The sequence below is a fragment of the Chanodichthys erythropterus genome, chromosome 20, assembly GCF_024489055.1.
Source record: "Chanodichthys erythropterus isolate Z2021 chromosome 20, ASM2448905v1, whole genome shotgun sequence".
Lineage (NCBI taxonomy): Eukaryota > Metazoa > Chordata > Actinopteri > Cypriniformes > Xenocyprididae > Chanodichthys > Chanodichthys erythropterus.
Genome location: NC_090240.1, coordinates 33434847 through 33454548, shown reverse-complemented (window position 1 = coordinate 33454548; position 19702 = coordinate 33434847). Strand labels below are relative to the sequence as shown.

The following is a 19702-nucleotide window of genomic DNA, read 5'->3' as shown; positions in this document are numbered from 1 at the left end:
TCACCCTGGTTCACTTGACATAAACCCAATAGGATTTTTCCATTGACTTTTGTTATATTGGGGGGCAGTCGTGGCCTAATGGATAGAGAGTCGGACTTGTAACCCAAAGGTCATGGGTTCGAGTCTCAGGTCCGGCAGGGATTGTCGGTGAGGGGAGTGAATGTCCAGTGCTCTCAATACCACAACTGAGGTGAGACCCTTGAGCAAGGCACCGTACCCCCAACTGCTCCCCGGGCGCCGCAGCAATGGCTGCCCACTGCTCCGGGTGTGTGTTCACAGTTTGTGTATGTTCATAGTGTGTGTGTTCACTTGGATGGGTTAAATGCAGAGCACAAATTCCACCATACTAGGCCACATGTCACTTTTTAAGAAAATAAGCAGTTATGATTCTTACAAAGTTTTTCATCATGATAATCTTCACAAAATGAACAACTTAAATCAATTTTGAAGCCTAACTACAATCAGTAAAAAGTCATCCACAGTCGGGATCATTAATATGTACACCCCCAATATTTGCATATGCCAGCTCATGTTCAAGGCCTTAGACAAGGGCAGCCAGTATTAACGTCTGGATCTGTGCACAGCTGAATCATCAGACTAGGTAAGCAAGCAAGAATAACAGTGAAAAATGGCAGATGGAGCAATAATAACTGACATGATCCATGATAACATGATATTTTTTGTGATATTTGTAAATTGTCTTTCTAAATGTTTCATTAGCATGTTGCTAATGTACTGTTAAATGTGGTTAAAGTTACCATCGTTTCTTACTGTATTCACGGAGACAAGAGAGCCGTCGCTATTTTCATTATTAAACACTTGCAGTCTGTTTAATTCATAAACACAACTTCATTCTTTATAAATCTCTCCAACAGTGTGTAATGTTAGCTTTAGCCACGGAGCACCATCAAACTCATTCAGAATCAAATGTAAACATCCAAATAAATACTATACTCACATAATTCGAAGCATGCATACAGCATGCATGACGAACATCTTGTAAAGATCCATTTGAGGGTTATATTAGCTGTGTGAACTTTGTAAATGCACTGTTTTATAGTCGAGAGCTCAGGGGCGGGGAGCGCGTGATTTAAAGGGGCCGCAGCCTGAATCGGTGCATAGTTAGGGATGCCCCAAAATAGGCAGTTAAAAAATTAATTAAAAAAAAAAAGGTAACACTTTACTTGAAGGGGTGTGCATAAGACTGACATGACACCTTCATAATCATGACATGACACGTGTCATGAATATGAAGGAGGTTTTATGAATGTTTATGATAACTGTCATTAAGTGTCATTCGCTCAATTATGTCATTTTTAATGCAAAGATGACATTGTTTGAGATGTCTGAGTTATGACACCTTGACATAAACCAATACATCATAACCTGTCAGTGTCTTTGTCATGACAACTTGACATCATTTAGCTTTATCGGTTAACATTGCATTAAACTGTCATGTGGTTGGTTTTGACATTGGCTGTCATGAGGCCATTATAATAGTGTCATGAATATGTATCTTGAGCTCAAGTACAGTGGTACAAATTGAACTTGTCATTAAAATGTCATTAAGTGACAATACTCTGACAAATAATTTTATAACAGCGTCATGACTGTTTTTCATTTCATGTTTTTTTTTTTTTTGGTTTGTTTGTTGTTTTCTTAAGTTTCCTCCAACAGAAGGTCAGATAATAGACAATTTCAAATTTCATAACAAAGATGACAGTGTTATAAAATAATGGTAGCACTTTATTTTAGGGTCTTTTAGTTGCTTATTACTATTAGCATTCATATGGCTAAAATATTGGCTGTTTATTAGTACTTATAAAGCACATATTAATGCCTTATTCTGCATGATCTTATTCTACATTCTTAATCCTACCCAATACCTAAACCTAAAAATTAACTATAATAAGCAGTAAATTAAGAGTTTATTGAGGGAAAAGTCATAGTTAATCGTTTATATATGTGTTCCCTATACTGAAGTGTTACCAAAATAATGTAATGTAATGTTAACCCATAAAGCTATGTCATGTTTATGACAGGTTATGATGTTTTGCTAATGTCACGTTGTCATGACAAAGACACTGACAGGTTATGATGTGTTGGTTTATGTCAAGTTGTCGTAACAAAGACATCTCAAACAATGTCATCTTTGCATTAAAAATGACATAATTGAGCGAATGACATTTAATGACAGTTGTCATAAACATGCATAAAACCTCCTTCATATTCATGACACATGTCATGTCAGTCTTATGCACACCCCTTCAAGTAAAGTGTTACCAAAAAAAAAATCTATGGGGTATTTTGAGCTGAAACTTCACAGACACATTCAGGGGACACCAGAGACTCATATTACATCTTGTAAAAACTGGTTCTAGGACACCTTTAAAATAATGACACTGTCACTGACATATAGCCTGACATCTCATCTGACCGCAAATACTGAATCAGGACAACGCATTTTTCTCAGGCACTCTTTCACTCACGTCATTCAAAATAAAAGTCTTGAATCAAAAAAACATAAAATTATACTTTTGCTGTTGTTTCTTTGACGGTACACTCCGCAACCTACTTTTCCCTTTCAAGGTAAGTCTGTTCATATTTGCAACGCCTCCGGGTAGCTATTTCAGGCATTCAAGACGAGGTCATATCTATTTGAATTGGGGAATCCTGAAATCTCAAAAAGTGCTTAGCGAACTCACAATTAAATAACATATTTGAACTCAGCAACAAAATCTGACATGACCTGTCGCATAAATGTTGTTCCTTATGCACAAATAGTGTTAAAAAGCTTATTTTTCAGGCAATGCACATGTGCAGTCCTAAGTGCGAGTCTCAGGTTTCTTTGGGAAGTTGGGAACCAGAGCTTCTAACGACAGCTGCAGTGATGCAATGAATTTATCAATCAGCGATTGGCTTTTTTACTTAGAAGGCAGGACGTATGTTCTGCCATATTGCGTGTTGCTTTTACAAGACAAGAGCTTTTGAAAAATCTCAAGGATATTACTGATGTATTTTAGGTCATAAAACGTGAAAATATCTTGAGCTTGTATGAACCACAGACCTTATTTCAGGACACTTCAGGACGATGGAACTGAAAGTGTAAAAGGTGAATTCATTTGCGGGGTTTGGCCTACAAAATAAGTCATCCCTCCAGATAGCAGCAGCCTAAACTGTCTTCTTACATGGTCAGTTTTCACCTGAAAAACATTGCTGTCACCTTCCCCTGGTATCCATTATCCAAAAACCCAAATGAAAATATGCAACACATCTTCAGAATAACCTCCAGTCATCATCCGCATGTTTCTGAACCGGCAGCGTATCCAAGACATCGGAATAGCTCTGTTGCTCTGTGTCCTGTAGAAACTCTCACTGATTTGCTGCGTGAGTCAGTGCAATGCATGTGTGTAAAAGCCTTCTCGGGTGTAACCTCACCAGATACTTTCCTGCTAGTAGAAAGGAAAGGTGAAAATAAAGTGTAAAGGCGATGAATCTTTAGTGCATGAGAAAGCAGGTCAAGCTGAACTCACTATCCACCCAACATCATCCCTTTAGTTTTCACTAAGCTGCCAAAAACTCTCCTCTGATAGCAGTAATCCAGACAGAGCTCTGTAACCATTATACGCTTTACTCTATTTTTAGAAAGTTAGACTAGAAACATCCCAAAATGCCCTGGACTAGAATTGATTTTGTGAGAAAGGCCTCCCCTGGGTGCTTTTATATGGGTGTTACATCAAGTTGTTGCTTCAAGGCTACGTTATCCGTCAGGACACAGCTGAATTAGGTTACTTATTATCAGAGTAAATCTCATAAAAACTGTCTGTGTCATATTTCACCTCAAAATCAAGAGAAAAAAACAATAAATGATATTCTGTGTTAAGAAAATGAAGCCTAATTTTGGACCACTTTTGGTCCAAGGTTTTGTACATTGTGAAATTGTTCATTTCAAATAAATAAATAAGTGTGTGCATGTTTGTATTTATATCAATTATGAATTCATATGAAATATATAGAAATATCTATCTATATAATATTTATTTATTATTAAATTATATATATATATATATATATATATATATATATATATATATATATATATATATATATATATATATATATATATATATATATATATATTCTAGATAATAGCACTCCTGCCTTTTCACTGTTTGTATCACTTCGCTTAAAGCGACTGTCATGGCGGCCGAGCAAATCCACCGTATTTTTTTACAAATGCTACACTTGTTGTACCACAAACTGTAGTTTTAAGAGTTTTTTAGGCTAGAATGTAGTTGTTTAGACCTGAAATATGTGACTCATATTTAATCATTCACAATTTTTTAGACGTTTTCAGAAATGCGAGCTCCAGGCAGCGGCGTTCAGTGCTTGTGTACCCGCCGAGAGCAGCCGTGATGATATAAAGCCATATCGCATGGCTACTTGTGTGATATTGCTCATTCATATATATATATATATATAAATATGAGTGGGTACACAAGCACTGAATGGCCGCTGACGCAGGTGCTGCCTGGAGCTCGCATTTCGGAAAACTAAACAAATTGTGAATGATTAAATGTGTCACATATTTCAGGTCTAAACACTAAAGTATGAGCATTTGGAAGAAAAATGTGCTCAAATGTGATGTAAATAATGTCACAATGCAAAAAAAAAAATCTTTATGCAAAATGTATGTTCTTGTTTTTTACTTTTGATTTGGAGTGAAATATGGCTGTGACATTTCTTTATAAGAGTCATTCATCTGTTATCATGCTGTTTAAAGTGATGGAATCCACTAGTATTTATGCATGATGAATCAAAATGTCAGTGTTGGCTCGGTAAAATCTTTCTGAGTAAGTGTTGATTTGTAAAGATTCAGCCTCATTTAATCATCCTTTCATAAGGTCTCACACACACTTCATTGCATAAAAAAAAATATTTACGCACAACCACCATGTTCCACTGTCATTTACATCTAATATTGGCGGTTACTAAACTTGACCCATACGCTCTGACATGCTCAGAGTCGCAATCGGTTTGATTAGTGGAAAAATGAGAGAAGAGAGCCAGTGCTTTTGTCACTAATGCTTTAGATTCTCTAGACATGAAATAAAAAGCGAGTCCATTAATGCATTCATGCTGTTACTAAGACATCACTCACAATTGAATTCAGAGGATTTCAGAGCTGCAAGCTGTGGATATTTTACCCAACATGTTCTTCTGTCCCTGGTTTTTATTTCTCTGCTCCTGCTATTAAAGCATACATTTCATATAAACAAATAAATACTATTATTGGCTTTTACTTTCTGGTTTTGATGCTGAGCTGAACTATGTGTGCTGTAATGCAGACAGCAACAATTAGTATACACCAATTATTCACTTAAAGACAATTTTACATCTTGTGAAGAAAATGTAGCCTGTATAAAACTCACTGCCATGATGTTAGAGGGTTGTTGGTTGGTTGCAGGCGTTGCTATGTGGTTGCTAGGGCATTTTACACCAAATTAAAACAGTCTGCTTTAAAGACTCTCTGGTCCCTTCTTTTTGAAAGAAGTTTCTTCTGCTCACCAAAGCATCAAAAAATACAGCAAAAACAGTAATATTGTGAAATATTATTATGATTCAAAATAGCCGTTTTCTATTTGAATATATTTTAAAATGTAATTTATTCCTGTGATCAAAGCTGAATTTTCAGCATCATTACTCCAGTCTTCAGTGTCACATGATCCTTCAGAAATCATTCTAATATGATGATTTGCTGCTCAAGAAACATTTCTAATTATTATCAATGTTGAAAACAGTTGTGCTTCTTCATATTTTGATGGAAATCGAGATACATTTTGTTCAGGATTCTTTGATTAATAAAGAAGAGCATTCATTTAAAGTCACCATGAATCAAAATAACATCCCCTCCCTCCCTCATCATCTCATCTCTCATGACGTGAGTCTCAACTCGAGGGCGGAGCAACCTGTCACTCACATGAGATTCACCAATAGCAAACCACAACCATCCAATCAATTCCCCATGAACAAAATCAAGTCCCGCTCTAAAATTGTTCTTGTTCATGAAAACATTTCACTCAGATATAAAATATATAAGAATACATATTTATAAATATAATATTAAAGAAAAGACTATCATAACTTCCATTTCATGCTGAAATTATCCTTGCAGAATAAAGCAGAACAAAAAAAAACTTTCTGACCCTTAATAATAGTGATGCTTGTCTCAGCCTGCACAGATTAGAATATACATCTTGAAGAAAGCCTTGTGCAACAACTAATCTAAAGCCGACACGCCAACCGAACCACTGATTCCATTGATGAATTCCGAAGGGCTGAAATGTTAATGTACTTCTGCAAAGAAAATGAGAAAGAAAATGCTTATTTGTATGGGCACTTAGAAAAAAACACCTGCTCCATATCAAACCACCTGTCTCGCTTACAGAGAGCTCTATTATAACTGCGCATCCTCCCTGGAGAACATTAATCTCCATTCTACAGGACAGCACACAGATCCATTAACCGCCCCGTTTCCAAGAAGGGTCCCCCAGTTCAGCTCACAGATGGCACTTTTGCAACCACATTTACTTCATATAGGCGGGTTTCGGTGCAGTTGCCAAGGAAATGGTCACGCAAGTGTACAACCAGATGCACCAGAGGAAAGTTGAGTGTGCACTTATTTGTGACGGCGAGATCATTTTTGAAGCCTTCCCTTCATTTGGAGACAAAATCCACATGCACCTGCATTCACCAGGCATAATGGATGGTTTAAAAACTAAAGGTCAATTTGAAACACAAGAAGCTAAAATATCCAGATGAGCTGACAACCTTCGTTGAGAGAAAGTTAGACATCTGTCCAAATAGGCCTGTATCTGTATCTGAAGTCATTGCTCTCAAATCCACACTGCATGGAGAATTTAACACTCCACAAGAGTTTTTTCCTCTTTTCTTAGAAACAGCAAATGGCATACTCGACATCAGACAGCAACCTTGGCATCAGAAGTATTGCAATTTCTGTTTTCCATCAGTGCTGGAGTTTAGAGTGGCTAAAACACAGAGATCCGGGTGATGGAGGAAGACCATTATTTGCAGCGGTGGGAAACAAGGAAGCATGTTCTGGCCATTAGAAGAACCTCAAAACACACTCAATGATACTTTACACCTCCCTGCATCATATTTTCTGAATGAAATCCAGTACTTGTTTCTTACTCATTTTTAGGTGCTGATTCCAAAAACTTTCTCACATATGATGTGCATTTCCTAGCATTTTTGCTTTCGACAACCATTTGTGAGGTGAAGAAGTCTTAAATCACCAGAAAAACTGCCAAAAACAAATTCCTCTCTTCCTCTGAGTCAGGTTGCAATTCGCAGCCGTTTTTTTACATGCATGACATTATTTTATGCCTAACCCTGATTTCAAGGTTAGAATTATGGTCAGTGACAGAAGAAAATGCAAACTTGACCTTTTCTGCTACATCTGTGGGTGTTTTACTACATCCATACCGCGACAGAAATGATTTTGTGAAAAAGGCTTATTTATTTATAAACTTGTATTTCTTTGTGTCACATTTATGTTCTGTTCTTATGAGTTTGTTTGTATTTTATCACGTTCCTTTGTTCCTTTGTTCAGTTTCCCGCCATTATTTAGTTCCCTTGTGGTTACTGGTTAATTAGTGTCTTCAGTTCAGGTGTGTCTAGTTAGTTTCTCCCTTTGTCTGCTGTGTATATAAGCCTTCAGTTAGTTCCTTGTCTTGTATTGTCTTTATTTAAGAGTGTGTTCATGCTGCTTTGGTTCTCCAGTTATCCCCTACGTTTTGATTCTCTTGTTATCTCCTGAGTTTAATTGAAGGCTTTGTATCTGCACTTCCTTGTGTGGTGATTAGAACACACCAGAACTCTGACACTTTGACATTAAATGAAGTATTTGAATACATTTTTATACATTTTAAATTATAATAATTTAACAAGTTAAAGTTATAATTTATCATAGAAGTTAAATTATACATTTTGATTAAAGCCTAAACTTTTGACATTTAACTGCTTTGACATTTAAAAATTGTCATTCTTATTTTCTGGAAAAAAGTTTGGTCTTTATTGGAATTTTTTGTTTTTATCATCAAATTAGGTAATATTAACCCTTGTGCGGTCTTCATTTGGGAAGTACACTCAGGGGTCTTCGGGGTCTCCACAGACCCCAGGCAACAAAATGCAATTTTGTAACAAAATCCTTTTTTTATTTTTTATTTTTTTTTACTCTGTTTATTAATGTTTTCACTCCATGTTTGTACAGTTTTTGGAGGATTTATCATATTTTTTGAATTTATATAAATAAATTAAAATTATTTTTTAAATAGGTTTTTTTTACAAAAACAGCTTTTTATGTAAAATTCACTTTATAAAAGAACTACCTTTCTAACTTTCATTCATGGGGATAACATGGATAATTTGACATGGTTTAGTGTAAGATTTTTGCCCATCTTTTGGAAAATGCACTTTTAAAAGTAAAAAAAATCTATCATTTTTACCAGTATGTGGCTCCAGAGCTCCACTATGTGCTATCTGACTGACTGAAAGACATCTTTTCACAAGTTTTTTTCAGTTGGATTCATATCTAAATATTATGAAATCACAATTATAACAATAAAGGCTATTTTTTGTCAAAGTTTATAATTTTTTGTAATGGAAAAAAATCTGTTTTTCAATATTGTTACATTTTGATGAGACTCCACTTAGAAAATGGACAAAATTCATCCTCAAAATCAACATTTTTGAAAAATGTGTTTTTTTTTCAGTAAAAAAAAAAAAAATGCTAAACTTTGACAAAAAGTCATTTTTATTGTTATAATTGTGATTTCATAAATTTTAGAAACTTTATGAAAAGATGTCTTTCAGTCAGTCAAATAACACATAGCACATTTACAGCCATTTACTGGTTAAAGTGATATTTTTTTTTTTTACTTTTAAAACGGCATTTTCCAAAAGATGGGCAAAACCTTACACTAAACCATGTCAAATTATCCATGTTATCCCCATGAATGAAAGTTAGAAATGTGGGTCTTTTATAAAGTGAATTTTACATAAAAAGCTGTATTTATTTATTTATATAAATTTAAAAGATATGACAAATCCTCCAAAAACTGCACAAGTATGAAGTAAAAACATTAATAAACAGAGTAAAATTACATTTGTTTTTTAAAAAACAATTATTTTGTTACAAAATTACATTTTGTTGCCTGGGGTCTGTGGAGACCCCGAAGACCCTGAGTGTGCCTTTTTTTTTTTTACACTGACATAAAAACAATCCATCACTTTTTTTTTCTTTGTAGATCTAGAAAGTGTTAACAACTGTACAACTGTACAGTTGCATGTCATTTGGACAAAGATAACTTTTTTTTTTTTTAATTTGAGCAAATGTCGTTTGTGGTCTAAAAAGATCCCAAAGACCTTATAAGAGTTAAGCCTTGTGATAGGGACCCGAACAGTCACCAGGATAATCACACCTGGACAAAAAAAAAAAAAAAAAAATGGAGGAATGTTGGAAAGATGCTTATTTACAGCAGATGTGCAAAAATGTGCAAATAAATATGGTTAAGAGAAAATAAAACAGGTTATCAATAAAAACAGTCTAAAAACTAGAACTGCAATGTACTAAAACTACAAACTCTCCTCATCATCTATCAAGGCCAGCATTTCAGTGCTCTCATGAAGCACTTCAATAACCTTATTCAATATCTCAAAACCCCTGATCAGTCCTCCAATCTTCTAGTGACATACGCACATTTTCCTGCTTGATAATTGGAACATTAACTCATGCCTCACCATATGATTAATAAATAGATAAACATAATGATTAAGAACAAGAGTAGTTAAAAGAAATCAATAAATAGGATAGATAAAACCAACATACATTTGCACAAACATTTCCATAAATAGCTAAAATGGGCAATGCCAACATTCTCGCTTTCTTTAAGGCCACGCCCACTCAGCTAAAACACGAAATATAAAACAACAAACCCTATGTACAGTTATAAAATCCATAGGAACAGCAAGAACACAGTAAAAACAGTGATGTTTCTCATCACAAGCCTTTTTTTCAAGATGCAGGGCTCTGCTAAACACGACTTTAAAATATTTATTTACTGGGGTTTCATCGGGTCACAGGCAAAAATTAAAAAAGTAAGCTAAATGAGTAAGTTAACATCAGAATCATAAAAAATCCTGCCCTCAAATGATGTATTAGGCAACCTTCTGACAGAAACTCGCACGTAAAATGATTGACAGCAAAGAGTCTTTTTGCTTGACCAGGTATTTTAATTAGCTAAAAAGCGCGGGCCGCTTCCGCCTCTTTTTCTCTGTTTACAGAGTCTATGAGCCAGATGTGGACAAATCGCTCACTCTACCTTTAAAGCAGCGCCTTAACGGCTGAGCAAACATGCAATGCAATAATGAACTAAAAGCACATTGATTAAGATCATATTCTCGCAGAGCCCAAAATAATATTTAGTTAAACAATACAAAGTTAATACAGGAGATAAGAATAAAACACAATACAGTCTCTTCCCGTGCGCGTGGATTAATTGAATTCGCTAGCTGGACCACAAACTACACATTAAAAGTATTTCCTTGTTATAAAGATGCTTCTCACACAAATGTGCTTTGTAAAAAGCATATATGCAAGCATAAAAAACAAGGTTTCCAATGAAATGCATCTCGTTAGTTGCATGTATTTAGGTAGCGTTACTGTCAACCTCAGTTTTCCTAATAAAGAACAGTGGTGAATAAATTAGTTTGTGCATACTCACAGCTGTAAGAGATGTCAAGCACAGGATCCCACGAACACACGAACGCATGTCTCCAGTCTTGCCCACAGCGCGCGCTGACAGCTGTAGTTGGATCAAATGCTTTATAGACCGAGTCTGACCAATCAGAGGAGAGAGAGGAGAGGAGAGGAGAGGAGAGGAGAGGAGAGGAGAGGAGAGGAGAGGAGAGGAGCGCACATCATTCATAATACTTCTGCTACACATGGCGCGTTGAAAACCATTGCATCTCTGCTGCCGGGAATTGCAACAAATGCACTTTTTACAGCTCAGTTTACTTTTCTCAGACAGGATGAGAACCTGTTTTTGAATCACTGTATTGATGTTCCTCAAACACAAGCATATCTTATCAAAACTGCTTAACCTGTTTAATGTAAATTTCTTGAATTTTTCATTTTAGGTGCACTACAGCATCTATTTATTTTATTTATTTTTGTAAATGCACATTTTAAAAACACTTAAATGGTGCTCTCTCAGTATATTTATTTATTTATTGCAATTAAAGGCACACTATGTAACTTTTGGTCCTGTAGCAGTTGCATGCATTTTGTGAAAAACATAGTTTTGTTGTGCTTCGGCTCTGCATGACTGTGCGGATGAATATGGTTACCATTTTGCTCATAAACTATTCAACACTAGTCTTAAGAGATATAATCAGCTTAGACTTAAAGGAACACTCCACTTTTTTTGAAAATAGGCTAATTTTCCAACTCCCCTAGAGTTAAACAGTTGAGTTTTACCGTTTTCGAATCCATTCAGCCGATCTCCGTTTCTGGCGGTACCACTTTTAGCATAGCTTAGCATAGTTCATTGAATCTGATTAGACCGTTAGCATCGCGCTTAAAAATGACCAAAGAGTTTTGATATTTTTCCTATTTAAAACTTGACTCTTCTGTAGTTAAATCGTGTACTAAGACCGACGGAAAATAAAAAGTTATGATTTTCTAGGCTGATATGGCTAGGAACTATACTCTCATTCAGGCGTAATAATCAAGGAACTTTGCTGCCGTTCCATGGCTGCAGCAGTGCAATGATATTACGCAGCGCCTGTGAGCCCCTGCTTGCACAGGGAACGTGCCTTGCAACCATGGAGACATTTGTGAGAGACGCTGCGTAATATCATTGCTCCTGCTGCAGCCATGGAACGGCAGCAAAGTTCCTTGATTATTACGCCTGAATGAGAGTATAGTTCCTAGCCATATCAGCCTAGAAAATCACAACTTTTCATTTTCCGCCGGTCTTAGTACACGATTTAACTACAGAAGAGTCAAGTTTTAAATAGGAAAAATATCAAAACTCTTTGGTCATTTTTAAGCGCAATGCTAACGGTCTAATCAGATTCAATGAACTATGCTAAGCTATGCTAAAATTGGTACCGCCAGAACCGGAGATCAGCTGAATGGATTCGAAAACGGTAAAACTCAACTGTTTAACTCTAGGGGAGTTGGAAAATGAGCCTATTTTCAAAAAAAGTGGAGTGTTCCTTTAAATGAAATATAATGAAAATCTGACTTTTTTCCGTGTTTAAGTGCTATAATCGGGTCCCTGGTGCATCTACCAACCCAGAAAACATGAAATAGGACAACCCAGTAACTTTGTTTTGGCAAGCCTTTCTTTTCAAGCATGTGAAAAAACAAGCTGCTCAGATTTCGCTCCCCTTGTGATGTATGAAGGGGATCTTATTATAATATTACCGCCCCTTAATCTGCACGTTTCCACCCATGGCACCGCCATTTTGTTTTCGCTAGCGACAACGGTGTGTCAGTTCTAACGCCAAGGCAAAAGTTCGAGCAAAGCATGCTAACTGTTCTGTCGTTGGCTGCACAGACGAGCACTGAACGCTGTTTAGAGTCTTGTTAGTTTGGATAGACTGCAAGTTGACCCGGGCAAGCTTGATTGCTAAAAAAAGTGTTTCTGTCCAAGAGATATTTTGGGAAAAAATATTAGACCATTCACAGCATTTGATAGCAATCATAAATGTTAGCCTGGTGTGTATGGCTCTGTTTGGCAAACAGGTACGCTATGTATAGTGGGCGTCCATACGGGTTTTGCACAAAAGATGAACATGACGGCACATACTAGTGGATGAGTTGAATCAACTCCACAGCAACTACATAAATGTATCCACTATCCATTCAGAAACGTCCAGTTTCATTCTAAAAGTTGTAACTTCTTCCTGAGTCTCTCCATCAGTGTCGACTCCGGTTTGAACAATGTAAGGCTGAACACCGTTACTAACAATCCTCATTTTGGGTGCGTGAGATTCTCCAGCTTTGTTCTTGTTGAGCAATTGCTAAAGCTCCGCCCTCTTCTGGAAAGGGGGCCAGGAGCAGCAGCTCATTTGCATTTAAAGGGACACACACAAAAACGGCGTGTTTTTGTTCACACCCAAATAGGGGCAAATTTGACAAGCTATAATAAATGATCTGTGGGGGATTTTCAACTGAAACTTCAGACACATTCTGGGGACACCAGAGACTTATATTACATCTTGTAAAAGGGGCATAATAGGTCCCCTTTAAAGGGGCTCTATGTAAGATTTTTTACTTTAATAAAGCATAAAAATACCCCAGTATGTTTGCAGATATTTAGGAAACACACTAAGTTCACCTACTTGTTCCTCAGAAAAACATTTCTACAACAAGATATTCTACTTTGAAAATGTGTGTTCCGTGTCGGAATGTCTGTCTTTGTTTTGGTCTGTGCGAAACCATGTGCTGCAGTTTATCCAATAGTATTTCAACATCACAGGTTGCCAGTTGGTGGAAAACACTGCATATTGCAATCACGGAAACCAATAAACAAACTGGGAATTGCCGATTCTACATGACCTAAAAGCCTCTGAATCCATCTAAATATCTCTATGAACAACAGCATATTAAAACAGATAAATCAACTCATCAGTGTACAGTGTTTAAGCTCAGCTTTCATTGTCAATTGCGCTCCCTATTGTTGCTGGCAACCCACGTCTTTGAACGAGGGGGCGGGCCAAACAAAATTTCGAATTTGGACTGCAATACCTATTTTGAACACTGGGTGTCATACCTAGCTGAAGACATTACTGTATCTATACCCATAAATAGACACACTGTCATGATCACCAGTTGGAGTGCCCTATTTAGCCACCAGAGGGCACTCCAACACGGACTATTGTTCACCTCACTTGGACTTCAATTCCCATAACCCACTTCCCGGACTCATTATCCCGTTTCATCATTAGTCTCTGTCTATTTATTCCTGGTTTGTTTCTGCTTTTGTTATTGTGGTTTCATTTACGGTCACCGGCTTCTGTTGTTGTTTTCTTTGCTTTTGTATGGACTGTTCTATGGAGTTTGACCCTTGCCTGTCTTTGGATTTACGTTTTGGATTACCCCATTAAAGCTGCATATGGATCTTACCTTCTTGTCTCTGTGCCAAACGTGACAACACTTCCTAGGAAAACACACACGGGTGAGTGACGCATGTATGCAAATTCCTGCGAGAACCATCCAAGCAAGTCTAAAATATAAACACATATAATAGGCTTACTATAGTAAATCAGGGTAAGACAAAATCAAGTTTTGGAAGAAAGAGTAATGATGTTTTGACTGTATTTTTAAAATTTTGTTCATTTTGAAATTATTTTTTGTTTTTAAAACATGTGATTTCCAGAAAAAGCCATTTTATTTTACATAGAGAAGGTCGCCCAGCAATGTCATGTTAATCACCAAGTTACTAGCAGAAGGATGGGTCACTACAAAGATCAAGAGCAACAACACACCACAACACAAAGAGCAACAACACACCACATAATGCCAATACAGATGATAAAAGCTCATTTAGTCCCATTTCGGAAAAACGTACATATAAAAAGCCAGTTAATCATCACATGCACGCATATATACAAATGCATATGTGTTGTACAAAAACTGTTGCACTGATGTTGAACTGATAAAACTTTATTACATTTAAAGGGTTCTGCAAATTGTAAACATTGATTGCATAGATTCACAAATACCATAATTAAAATCAGTGACATTCATGAATTATTCACAATTTCCTGAACAACGGCTTTTAAAAAGTACTTCAAAAGTATCAATTTATTTAAAATACCATTACTCTTGCAAAAGAACAAGACCTATTAAGAAAATATTTAAAATTGCACATAGTTCAAAAAGGAGCTTGAGATGGGATATAAATATATTAACAAATCTTAAGAGCAGCAGTTCAGCTTTGTCACCGGGAAAATAATATGTGAACCTTACATGCAATGAATAAACAATATTTGCTTTCAAAGACAGTCCATTAAATGCACATTTAACACCCTTAGTGTTCATATTACTAATGTTTGATGAGCTCCCAGGATGAGGATTCAGAAATGCATATTCTACAGTTTAGAGAAAACAGAAATGAACATGTCAAAAATATTATGAATGAGAGTGATTTGCAAAAAATATACTCTGTGCAAGTGCTAAAGTATGTGCGATTTCATTCAATGTATTGTAAGCAAAATGACTGCATAGACTGAGGAGAATATTAAAAAAGTGCCATATTTGCATTCTGCATATATAATATAACGGTATTATTTATAGTTAAATATTACTGTCGGCAATTTGACCACCTGTTTGGGACTACAAAATTAATTGAATCTGATCTACTTTTTAAAGGACATAAACATCTTATATTATCCAGCTTTGAGTGAAAAAAGAAAAAAATAACTGTTAGCTAGACATATAAGACACTTATTGCTTTTTTTGTACCACACAGTTTTACCCTGTATGAAATTCTCAGCATTATGGTTTCAAAATGTTATAAAGAGACCTTAAAAATACGCCAAAATACTGGCAGTTAACATGACTGTATGTATGAAAAACAAACTTTTTCTGTGTACTTGGTAAACTCAAGGGCATATAGTACCATGTGTTGGACATCTGTAGTGATATCTTTGCAAACAGCAGCCATTTTTGTCTTGTTTGCAGAAAAAAATTCTCACATTGCATTAATAAGCAGCTAGAAATGAAAATGACTTCTCTGAATTGACCATTTTTAAAGCTTAATTTGAGATTGTCTTATCTTTGCATGTTTACCCATGTGAGCTTCAACTGCTGATATCAATGATGCTTTGAGTTCATCTGTAGTGTTTGGGAAATCATTTTAAAATACTGAATCCACAAGGAAAATAAAACACGAAAAACTAAAAAAGAAGAATCACCAGCAAATAATCCTCTTCCAATGAGTACATGTGCTTTAGAAACCCTTCCATGACACTAAACGCAGGTCACAACAGATAACCTCTGTGCTATCAGCAGAAAAACATAAAAACTAATAATATACTAACCCATAAAACTTAGAAACAGAAACCCTTGGCACACAGGGACAGGTCTGAAATGAATAAGGATAAAAATAAAACACCGTTCACACGAGGACGCACCACCACAAAGCCACTTTTAAGGGAAGTCACTTCCATCGTAGATGATTGGCTTCTCGATGGTCAGGTGATAGTTGACCTTCTTGGAGAGAAATCTGTTGAAAAGAAAACACAGGAGAAACAGCAACTGCTTCATTTCATTGTTCCAAACAACAACTAAAGATATCAAAAATCATGCTGCAGCAGCTCAACAAATATTTAATTCTAATAGTGTCTGGCGTTAGTTTGCTGCTAAGCTAATCACATATAAATAGATCCTTTAAATAGATCAAACTCATTTTTAACTTTAGACTTTAAATTACAGTATTGATATGCAATATGTATAGTTGATATTTCTCAACACTTTCTGTCATCTCAGATACATTTTTTCACATGCAATATATATGCAATGTGTTGGAATTTGCAAAGTCCAAATGTTAGTAGGTACACTAGTGTTCAAAAGTTTAGGGGTCAGTAAGATTTTTTTAAAAGAAATTAATACTTGGATTCAGCAAGAATGGATTCAATTGATCAAAAGTGACAGACAAAAAACAAAAAAAAACAAATTGTAATCACATTTTACACAAAAATATGAAGCAGCACATGGTTTTCAACTGATAATAAATTGTGACTGATAATAATGTTTCTTGATCATCAAATCATCATGCTAGAATGATTTCCGAAAGATCATGTGACACTGATGGAGTAATGATGCTGAAAATTCAGCTTTGATCACAGGAATAAATTACATTTTACGACATTCAAATAGTCAAAATTTTAAATTATTTCACAATATTAGAGTTTTTACTGCAGTTTTGATCAAATAAATGCAGCTTTGGTGAGCGGTGTTGTAGGTGATGCATTACAAGTAACGTGAGTTCATAAACCCTCTACTGTGGCCTCATGGGATAGTAAAGTGTCCACCATATGCACACTTCAGAATCTCGACAGAAAATAGTAGGTCATTTGGGTACTTTTTGCCTACTCTTTTGAGTACTGTCAATTCAGACATACTTCTTTTGTCACATACTTACTATGTAATAGAGGAGTATGAGGAGTATGCCATTTCTGATACAGCCACGTTCTTCTCATGCATCTGAGAAGCATGGAGCTTACCCTATCTGATCTTTTTTCCCCCTCGTCTCAAGAAATATCTGCGTCCACACGAAACCACTGAAATGACTCAAAACAATGTAGTATACAGGTGCTGGTCATATAATTAGAATATCATGAAAAAGTTAATTTTTATATTGTAAATTATTTTTAAAAATGAAACTTTCATATATTCTAGATTCCCTACATGTAAAGTAAAACATTTCAAAAGTTTTTATTTTTTTATTTTGATAATTAGAGCGTACAGCTCATGAAAGTCCAACATCCAGTATCTCAAAATATTAGAATATTTCATAAGATCAATCAAAAAATGGATTTTCAAAACAGAAAGTTCAAGTTCTTTTAAGTATGTTCATTTGTGCACTCAATACTTGGTCGGTAGCACATATTACAGCAAATGACTTGCTCCTAGCACAAATTACAGCATCAGTGAAGTGTGGCATGGAAGTGATCAGCCTGTGGCACTGCTGAGGCACTATTGAGCCTTCAGATCATCTATATATTGTTTGATCGACTGTTTCTCATCTTTCTCTTGAAAATATCCCATAGATTCAGGGGTCAGGCATGTTGGCTGGCCAATAAAACACAGTAATTTTATGGTCAGCAAACCACTTGCAAGTGTTTTTTGCACTGTTGGCAGGTGCTAAAGTCCTGCTGGAAAAGGAAAATCAGCATCTCTATACAGCTTGTCAACAGATGGAGGCATAAAGTGCTCCAAAATCTCCTGGAAGATGGCTGCACTGACTTTGCACTTGATAAAACACAATGGACCAACACCAGCAAACGTCACGGCCCCCAAAATCATTACTAACTTCAGAAACTTCCCACTAGACTTCAAGCAACTTGGATTCTGTGCCTCTCCAGTCCATTCCTTCAGACTCTGGGACCATGATTTCAACATGAAATGCAAAATGTACTTTTATCTGAAAAGAGGACTTTCGATCACTGTTCACTGTCCAGTTCTTTTTCTCCTTAGCACAGGTAAGATGCTTCTGACGTTGTTTCTGTTTCAGAAGTGGCTTGGTAGTCCTTTTCCTGAAGATGTCTGAGTGTGGTGGCTCTTGATGCGCTGACTCCGGCTTCATTTGACTCATTGTGAAGCTCTCCCAAGTGTTTGAATCGGCTTTACTTGACAGTATTCTCAAGCTTGTGGTCATCCCTGTTGCTTGTGCTCCTTTGCCTACCCAATTTCTTCCTTCTAGTCAACTTTGCATTTAATATGCTTTGATACATCACTCTGTAAACAGCCACCCCATTCAGTAATGACCATCTGTGACTTACTCTCTTTGCGGGTGTCAATGATTGTCTCCTGGACCATTGCCATGTCAGCAGTCTTCCCCATTAGTGTGGTTTCAAAGAACAAGAGATACCCGGAATTTATACTGTAGGGATGGTCATTTAATGAAACTCAAATGTAAATATTCTAATATTTTGAGATACTGGATTTTGGACTTTCATTAGCTGTAAGCTCTAATCAACAAATGTAAAAAAAAACAACTTTTGAATGTTTTACTTTACATGTAGGGAATCTAGTATAAATGAAAGTTTCATTTTTTAAAATAATTTACAATTAAAAAAAAAAAACTTTTTCACGATATTCTAATTATATGACCAGCACCTGTACATGCCAGACCATTATGTGGCGCTGTAATTCTGCCACAGAGATACACTTAAAGCAGCGAATAAGACTTGGAGATACAAGCTATAGTAAAGCTTAGAAATAATGCTTTATTTTGGCTCAGTATCGTCTGCAGCACGAACACAAGCATCTAGAGTCTGCTATTGCTGTTGTTGTTGCTGTTTTGTGCTGTTAGCGCCGTCTAACTAGGGCCGACACGTGGGGTGATGACATCATTGTTTCACAAAATATACGGATTGGCTGTCCACGCGAAAACGCAAAGAGGGCGTTTTCAGATTTATCCATTCTAGGACCTGGTTTAAAAAAAAACAGCAGTTTCACCTTCCAAAAACGCTGTTTCCGTGTGGACAAAACGCCTATCCCCAAATAAAATTTGTGCGTATTCACAAAAACGCGTCTCCGTGTGGACGGGGCCTTATTCTTCTACAATCCAGAATGGCAGCACAGCTGAAATGTTTGTTTGAGCTGCGCCCTCTACTGTACAGGTGTGAATTTGCTTTTCCTTTTTGCATTTGGACTTTTGGTCTGAAAGGGCCAGGGTTGCCAGGTTTTCACAACAAAACCCGCCCAATTTCTTCTCAAAACTAGCCTCACCAGGGGGGTTCCCCTGGTAAAAATCACATTCTGGGAGGTAAAAAAAGCATTTTGGCAGGGTTCCTCTGGTAAAATTTGCATTCCAGGGTCTAAACGTCATGATATTTGGGGTCACTTCAACCCGCGGTCATTGAAAAACTACACACAGCA

At 36.3% G+C, this 19702-nt stretch overlaps 1 protein-coding gene across 6 annotated transcripts in view; it reads right to left on the bottom strand.

Moving 5' to 3' along the window:
* Positions 1-10712: 10712 nt before the first annotated feature.
* The window catches only part of fyco1a (FYVE and coiled-coil domain autophagy adaptor 1a), a 39900-nt gene continuing 30910 nt past the window's right edge, over positions 10713-19702 (bottom strand). For 3 of the 6 annotated variants that reach the window (XM_067370968.1, XM_067370969.1, XM_067370972.1), the window contains one exon: positions 14431-16322. In XM_067370968.1, coding sequence (XP_067227069.1) covers positions 16247-16322 — 76 coding nt within the window. In that variant the 3' untranslated portion in view covers positions 14431-16246. Of the gene's footprint in view, positions 10920-13992; positions 14319-14430; positions 16323-19702 lie in introns of those variants that run through there. The other 3 variants (XR_010892840.1, XM_067370971.1, XM_067370970.1) reach the window with 3 other exon arrangements.